The following is a 7,358-nucleotide window of genomic DNA, read 5'->3' as shown; positions in this document are numbered from 1 at the left end:
GTGATTTATTTGGACTTCATGCTCTCCACGGTGAAAAAAATTTAAAAAAATTATAGACGAGATTTTGTCTCCCGAGACTCTCGGTCTAAAATATTGATGATTTCGGAAATATCGATGGTCTGAAAATACAAAAATTTCAATAAAGATATCAAAAAAATTATCAATATCGATAAAAATTGAATAAAAACCATCCACCCTCAGCCTATCCCTCCCATTCTGGATATTGTCATGTGTGTAAAATTGAAATTTGGATCAGAATTAGAAAGTGACTTGTCAAATTGAGATTAATTAATTTTGATTTGTTTTATTAATTCTTTCATGATCTGTTTCATGATATGCATATAAAATTATTATTATTTAAATAGTTTAAAAATAATAAGTAATAAAATAAAATAAAAACTCACCCTCGACCTTTGTCTTTCCCTCCTTCCCCCTCTGATCTCTCTCTCTCTCTCTCTCTCTCTCTCTCTCTCCCCATCCAAATTTGACCCCGCTCTCCCGCAGCATCCCCGACCACAGATCCCCTCCCATCCACCCGCAGCCTCATCCCCTCCCATTCTGGATATTGTCATATGTGTAAAATTGAAATTTTGTTTGAATTTGTTTATTAGTTTTTCTTCCCAACTTATTCTGGACCGTTAGATTTAAACATTGAAATCCAGCCGTCCAAGTTTGATATACTGATACTTCAATGCCCACCCCTGAAATTCCCATTGGATCCCATTGATTTTGGGAATTCAGGAGCAACCCAATTGAGGATTTCAGGAAATGGGGGGTGGGAATGTGGTGTGTTCAGCGTTTAAATTCCAATCGGGGCAGATGATAGTGGTGGCTCTGCTATTGATGGTCGGGTGCTTCTATGCCGGAACTCTCTTTGGAAATAATGCTCCAATTTATGCATCTCAACTTAGCACCAGTTCTTCGTCATCTCCTGGTTTGTTCTCTCTCTCTCTCTCTCTCTCTCTCTCTCTCTGAGTTTGTTTTTCAGACCAATAAAGGTTTTATGCATGCATTTTAGAAACTTTTTTTATTTTGGGGAAAAAAGAGTTAGCTTGAACCAAATTTTCCGAAGAATTCTTAGTACATTTGTTCAAGAATCCAGTTTTTTGTTTCTTATTTCCAATAAACTGAAGTATATAATGTTACACCATGTTTAATTTGGAGCTCAAAGTTAATGACCCTTGTTTACTAGTTCACTGTTCAGCAAAGCTGTAAGAAATTGTAAGTTTTGATTGGGACTTTTCTTATTATTTATTTTAATAAAAATGCATATTTGTGGTGAAAATTTTGATAGTGACTGACTTCATTCTCAATGATACGTCTTTTCAAATTAGGAATCTCATTGTATTTCTGAAGCTCTAGTAACATTTGAAATCTAATTTCAAAGGTGACATCTAGTTGTAATCTTGTTTACTAAAGCTGTTTGTTTCTGTATGGTCTGAGCTGGTGGAACTTAACTTCTTGTGAGTAATTGTGCTGCAGGTACTTCGACATTTACAAATAAAGTTGCTCTTACTTACAGAAAAACACCACTTTTGATCCCAGAGACTGGTATGGATGTATGCCCATTGACTTATAATGAGTATATCCCTTGCCACGATGTTTCTTATGTAAAAACTTTGCTTCCAAACTTGGACACTAGTAGAAAAGAAGAACTAGAGAGGCACTGCCCTCCAATTGAAAAGCGCTTGTTCTGCTTGGTTCCTCCATCAAGAGATTATAAGATACCAATAAGATGGCCTACCAGCAGGGACTATGTGTGGCGAAGCAATGTGAATCATACACATCTTGCTGAAGTCAAAGGAGGACAAAATTGGGTGCATGAAAAGGATCAACTCTGGTGGTTCCCTGGTGGTGGTACACATTTTAAACATGGCGCAGCTGAGTACATTCAAAGGTATCTGCAATCAACTTGCTTACTTTTCTTATTCTCGTTTCGATGTCTTTCATTTCTTACACTCCTCCTAATTGGTATTTATGGCATTGAGGTAGATGATTTATCTATTCGCTAACTTCAAGTAATTATTTTTAATGAATACGAATTCATTCGAGTAACCTGTGAAAGTCCATATTCCTAAATGTACCAACGTAACCTAATTTATACCCCAGAAAAAGGTCAACACCCAAATGAGCACCTAAAGAAAATGAAGAAAATTTACAAATTAAATCAATGCACCTAACATGAAATTCTGGACATCTGAGCAATTTTTAGTTGTGGCCACAAAATTATTGCATTTGAAATTTGAAAAGAGACCAAAGAAGCTATTTGAGTGATAAGAGGCTAATTGTTTTCAAGGCCTTGCAAGATAAATTTGAGGCTTGCAGGGGAAGAAAAACAGGGGGAGCATGAAGTTTAGACCTGATTCAAGATATTTGAAGTTTTTATATACTTAAGTTGCTTTCAGTTTGTTTATTCGCGTTGCTGGATTTTGCAGATTGGGAGATATGATTACAAATGGAACAGGTGATCTATGTTCTGCAGGGGTCACTCAAGTTTTGGATGTCGGCTGTGGGGTTGCCAGCTTTTCTGCTTTTCTTCTTCCCTTGGGTATACAAACAATGTCCTTTGCCCCAAAGGACGGCCATGAGAATCAAATTCAATTTGCTCTAGAGCGAGGCATTGGTGCAATGATTTCTGCTATAGCAACAAAACAAATGCCATATCCCACTGGCTCTTTTCAGATGGTTCATTGTTCTCGGTGTCGAGTTGATTGGCATGAAAATGGTTTTTTTCTATCCTAAGCTTCATGTATTGGTTTTGAGTTGTTGTCCATAAGGTCCCATAGCCAGGTTTCTACTACAAATTTGTTTATTAAAGTCTTAACAGCATGCTGATTTAGTCATTAAATTGACAAGGAATAATGCCAGCCAAAAAACAAATTGAAAACTTGTCAACAGTTCCCACCAACACCAAAATCCGTTGACATCTCAGTTTCCACTCTTTATCAATATGTGATGGCTTCAAAAAAGGAAATTTCATTGGATATGTTAAACATTGAACTAGATAATGGGCTTTTTGTTGTTGTTGTTGTTGTTGTTGTTGTTGTCTGTTAATGGTATGAGAGGTATAAGTTAACTATGCAATATGCTAGATTTTGTGAGGCTGCTTTGCCATTTCTGGGTTTGAAACCTTACAATGTTAATTCTATTAATATGTTTGTATGCGTCCATAGAGTTTGCTTATTGTGTGTGTTCTTTTTTTTTAATTTTTAATTTGTTTTGTGCAGATGGCATTTTACTAAAAGAAATGAATCGCCTTTTGCGATATAATGGATACTTTGTCTATTCAGCTCCACCTGCTTATAAAACGACTAAAAACTATCCATTAATTTGGGAGAAGCTAATGAATCTGACTTCAGCAATGTGCTGGAAACTCATTGCTCGAAAAGTTCAGACTGCAATCTGGATTAAACAAGATGATCTGTCATGCCTCCAGCACAACTCTGAACAGAAGCTTATAAATTTATGTGATGCTGTGGATGATTCCGAGTCATCATGGAGTACACCACTGAAGAATTGTATACAAGTAAGGGGTGCACAAACAGATTCTCCAAAACTCTCTTCTAGATCTGAGCGCCTTTCGATATACACTGAGAGTCTTAGCAGAATAGGTTTGTTCCTTCTCTATTTCGTATGATAAACTTTTGTCTCTCTTTCATTTTCTTCTTTTTAAAAAATAAAAAATCCCCTGGATAGTTTTTTAATTTATTTTTTATTTAGTTTAAATATGCTTTTGTTACCTCCGTAGTTATACATAAGGCTGAATTTGATGCATAGGATAGAACACTAAATTACAATACTGGACCAGAAGTTTAGGTTTTTCTGGTACATGAGAAGGACTACTACTATTGTCTCACTTTCTTTATGTTTTTTCTTAATTTATTGGAAAACAATGTTATTCAGTCTGATTACACCCCTTGTAAATATGCTTATAATAGGTGTTACTCAAGAGGAATTTACTTCAGAGACCATCTTTTGGCAAGATCAAGTTCGACATTACTGGAGGTTGCTGAATGTCAGTAAGACAGAAATCCGAAATGTCATGGACATGAATGCTTTTTGTGGTGGATTTGCTGTGGCCTTAAATGCTTCGCCTACATGGGTGATGAATATAGTTCCTTCAAGCATGAAGAATACCTTGTCTGCCATTTATAATCGTGGTCTGATTGGTGCTTTCCATGATTGGTAAGTTCTTGTTTACCTGTTACCTATTGCTAGTAGATAGTGTACAAATGTAGCTAAATTGTGATCAAATTGGTACTCCAATAAAAAGAATGGCATCTAATCTGTCCTGAATATTAGGTGCGAACCATTTTCCACTTATCCACGCACCTATGATCTGTTACATGCCAACCATCTCTTCCCTCATTACAAGAGCCGCGGAGAAGGTTGCTTATTGGAGGATATCCTTTTGGAGATGGACAGGATAATAAGACCCCAGGTAATAATTTCGATCGATGCCATCTCTTATGCTTGTTTCTATTGAAGTATTAAAAACATAAGGTATGGAATATTAAGAAACGAAGAAAGAAGAACAATTTTTTTTCAAGGATGGCAAGGCAATATAATTACTTTTGCATACTAAGTTTCTATTCCAAGTTTCATCATCATTATCCTCACCTTTATCCCATGCATATGGAGTCAGACATAAATTCTCATCTTCCATTGTTTATCATTTGCATCCTTATTCTACTTCTTAATATCAGAAGTGATTTGTTTGAGTAATATAGGTATTATGATGTTCAGTGTCTGTTAAATTTGCACTCCATATATTCTGTCTTAGTTCTAGTTCTTCGTAAGCTCCTTCATTCTAATGCATTGAGTTCATATTTTTTTTCTTCCAGTTTTGTGACAAGTGTTTCATTAGATGTGTCCAACAAAACCATGCCATCTGCAAACACATACTTCAGATGTCTTCGTATAAATCTTTAGTTATTCTTCCAGCAGTTTTGCAAATGGATAAGGACTTAGTGTTGTAACCCTAAATTTATTGGGAAGTCAGTACTTTCTTCACACGGAGTGCGAACTTGAGCTTTTCTGTGATTAGACAACATCGTATATAATTTTAATATAGTTAAGAAAAACTTGCTTCTTTGTCGAGCAACGAAATTATACCTCTTGTAACTCCTTTCTGTTCCTAGTGGCTTATGATACAGAATTACATTTGAGTGAGTTAATGTGCAGGGATTTATTGTCATTAGAGACGACAAAACCATTACATCAAGGATCCAGGATCTTGCTCCAAAATTTTTGTGGGAGGTTGAATCACATTTGCTGGAAAACAAAGAGAAGAAGACAGAAACTGTGTTAATTTGTAGGAAGAAGTTTTGGGCAATCGTCTGAACTGTACCAGCATACAGAGCTTTGCGAATGTAAGTTGCAGGCTTGTACCATGATACATGTACTCCTGTATCTTTGTATAATTAATGACCTGGTAGAATGAAATCAGGTCTTTAGTAGAATGTATTCCTTGCTAGCTTACCATGTCATGTCCTGATGTAATGTGTACAGCACAGTATAACCAGTGAACAATTTTTCCCAGTCTGACTTGCACTTTTATTCGTTAACAATTATCAATCGGAATTTCGATTTTAATTCTTATTCTTCAAACAATTAATCCTTAACTGCCTGAGCTAGACTAGTAAAAGGCAGCTTTACGCCCACTCCTAGGATCCTAATTTAAGGATTTAGATGACATTATGGCCATGTTTGGTACTCCTCCTTGGATTGGACTAACTTAAATAACACCCCAAGCCAATGTTTGGTGCAGCCCATCTTTAAGTTAAATGAGACTATATAATCCTGGCCTACAAAAAACACTTCACTTGTTGGCACAAAATAGAGAACTCTGAAGAGGTGCCGCTAAATAACGAAGACGCTATTGAGTCTGCCATTATCCAACATTGCTCTGCTCTCCTCTTCTCTTCGACGTTGCTCTGGCTCTCCTCTTCCACGTTGCTTTGTTTTCGCCTTCTGTTATGCTCTACTCTCACTCACTCAAGGTTAGTTATTTAACTCTCTTCTTCTCTTTCCACTCTTCTTCTCTGTTTGTCTCTCTCCTTGGTGATATTTGATGGGTTCAATTTGCTATTTCTTAGTTTAATTTTTAAGTTTTGATTATGTGGTTGTTTGTAGTTGGCTTAATTTGATGAGAATTAACATTTGCATTGGTTAATTTTCATTGGATTATATTTGGGTACTTTTCTAGGGTTTTCAGTTATTGAATTGTTTTGATTATGTGGTTTTTGTTTGGAATAAGAAGAAATGAACAAATTGATAGGTGGAATTGGAGCTTTGAACAAATTTAATGAAAGTCATTCTCATTTGCAATAGAATGACCAGATATTAGCAAGTGAGAAGAAAAAAATAGGGAATCAAATTTCTTCCATGCACCATCAATTTGCTCAAAGTCAAGCAATTCACAAAAGTTGAATATCTTTAGAAGGGCCTACTTTGTCTTATTTATTGGCTTAAAGCCACATGCATTAGAAATTGGTTGTTGCAGGGTCAAATTCTCGCAGAGTCTTATGAAATCAAGTAACTAATTCTGACATCGGCCTATTGCAGAAAAGTCTTGGATCAAATGAAATAAACACAGCTAAATTAACCATAGAAAAATACCACTACAATGTATGCGAGCTGGATTACTGTTATACAGTGTTTGTACGTTACTTTTCAGTTTGCTTTGTGCGAGCTGGATTGATAGTGGGCTGGACTCGGTCACTGGAGTGTGTGGGTTTGGGCTAGACATAGATCTTCCTTCGTTCAATCTAATTCAACATGTTAGTTCACTCTAATCCCGCACGCTAAGCATAGTCTAATATATTTAACACAGTGATTAATGACATCTTTAACATATTTGTGAAATATGTAAAGTGGAAAACTAAATCAATCTAATTCAGTTATACCGCCTAAGATTTTGAATATCAGCAGACTTACCAAGACGAATATGAAATCACATAACGTGAAAATTTAAAAATAAAAGAAAAAAGAGAATGGAAGATGAGAATTCATGTGCTTAACTCAAACATGATAAAACAAAAGAAGAGAGAGGCCAATCTAGTAATTTCAAAAAGCACCAAGAGGTAAGGAGCTCAGCTAACCCATTCCTCTTCTTAGAAATGTCAAAAGAGGAGGGGAGGGGTAGGCCACTGATACTAAGGTGATATGACAAGACAACCCCACGCTTGTCCCCCTTCCCCAGCCCCCGCAGCCAACACATGACCTCGTCGTTTGACATTGCTAAGAAGAGGAACGGGCCAGCTGAGCTCCCTACCTCAGGGGCTTTTTGAAATTACTAGATTTAGGCTCTCTCCTCTTTTGTTTCATCATGTCTGAGTAAGCTATGTATTCTCATC

The 7,358-nt window shown here is 36.3% G+C and overlaps 1 protein-coding gene and 1 long non-coding RNA gene across 2 annotated transcripts in view; both read left to right on the top strand.

Annotated features, from left to right (window-relative positions):
* Window positions 359–5,595, top strand: LOC18770001 (probable methyltransferase PMT7). The gene is made up of 7 exons (XM_007203699.2): window positions 359–934; window positions 1,483–1,897; window positions 2,436–2,725; window positions 3,228–3,611; window positions 3,939–4,185; window positions 4,303–4,441; window positions 5,185–5,595. The coding sequence occupies exons 1-7, from the start codon at window positions 769–771 to the stop codon at window positions 5,341–5,343; spliced, it is 1,800 nt and encodes a 599-aa protein (XP_007203761.1). The 5' UTR covers window positions 359–768; the 3' UTR covers window positions 5,344–5,595.
* LOC109950428 overlaps window positions 5,842–7,358 on the top strand; it is a 2,074-nt gene continuing 557 nt past the window's right edge. The window contains exon 1 of the long non-coding RNA XR_002272614.1: window positions 5,842–6,002. This is a non-coding gene — a long non-coding RNA (uncharacterized LOC109950428). The remainder of the gene's footprint in view (window positions 6,003–7,358) is intronic.

The sequence above is a fragment of the Prunus persica genome, chromosome G7 (genome assembly GCF_000346465.2).
Source record: "Prunus persica cultivar Lovell chromosome G7, Prunus_persica_NCBIv2, whole genome shotgun sequence".
Classification (NCBI taxonomy): Eukaryota; Viridiplantae; Streptophyta; class Magnoliopsida; order Rosales; family Rosaceae; genus Prunus; species Prunus persica.
The sequence above is the reverse complement of the archived record's forward strand: the minus strand, read 5'-3'. Positions and strand labels throughout refer to the sequence as shown.

Excerpts from the sequence above, each read along its gene's own strand:
- LOC18770001 (XM_007203699.2), top strand. The coding sequence starts at position 769 with ATGGGGGGTGGGAATGTGGTGTGTTCAGCGTTTAAATTCCAATCGGGG. Across the intron at positions 2,726-3,227 it reads AGTTGATTGGCATGAAAATG|ATGGCATTTTACTAAAAGAA; the intron begins GTTTTTTTCTAT and ends TGTTTTGTGCAG. Across the intron at positions 4,442-5,184 it reads ACAGGATAATAAGACCCCAG|GGATTTATTGTCATTAGAGA; the intron begins GTAATAATTTCG and ends GTTAATGTGCAG.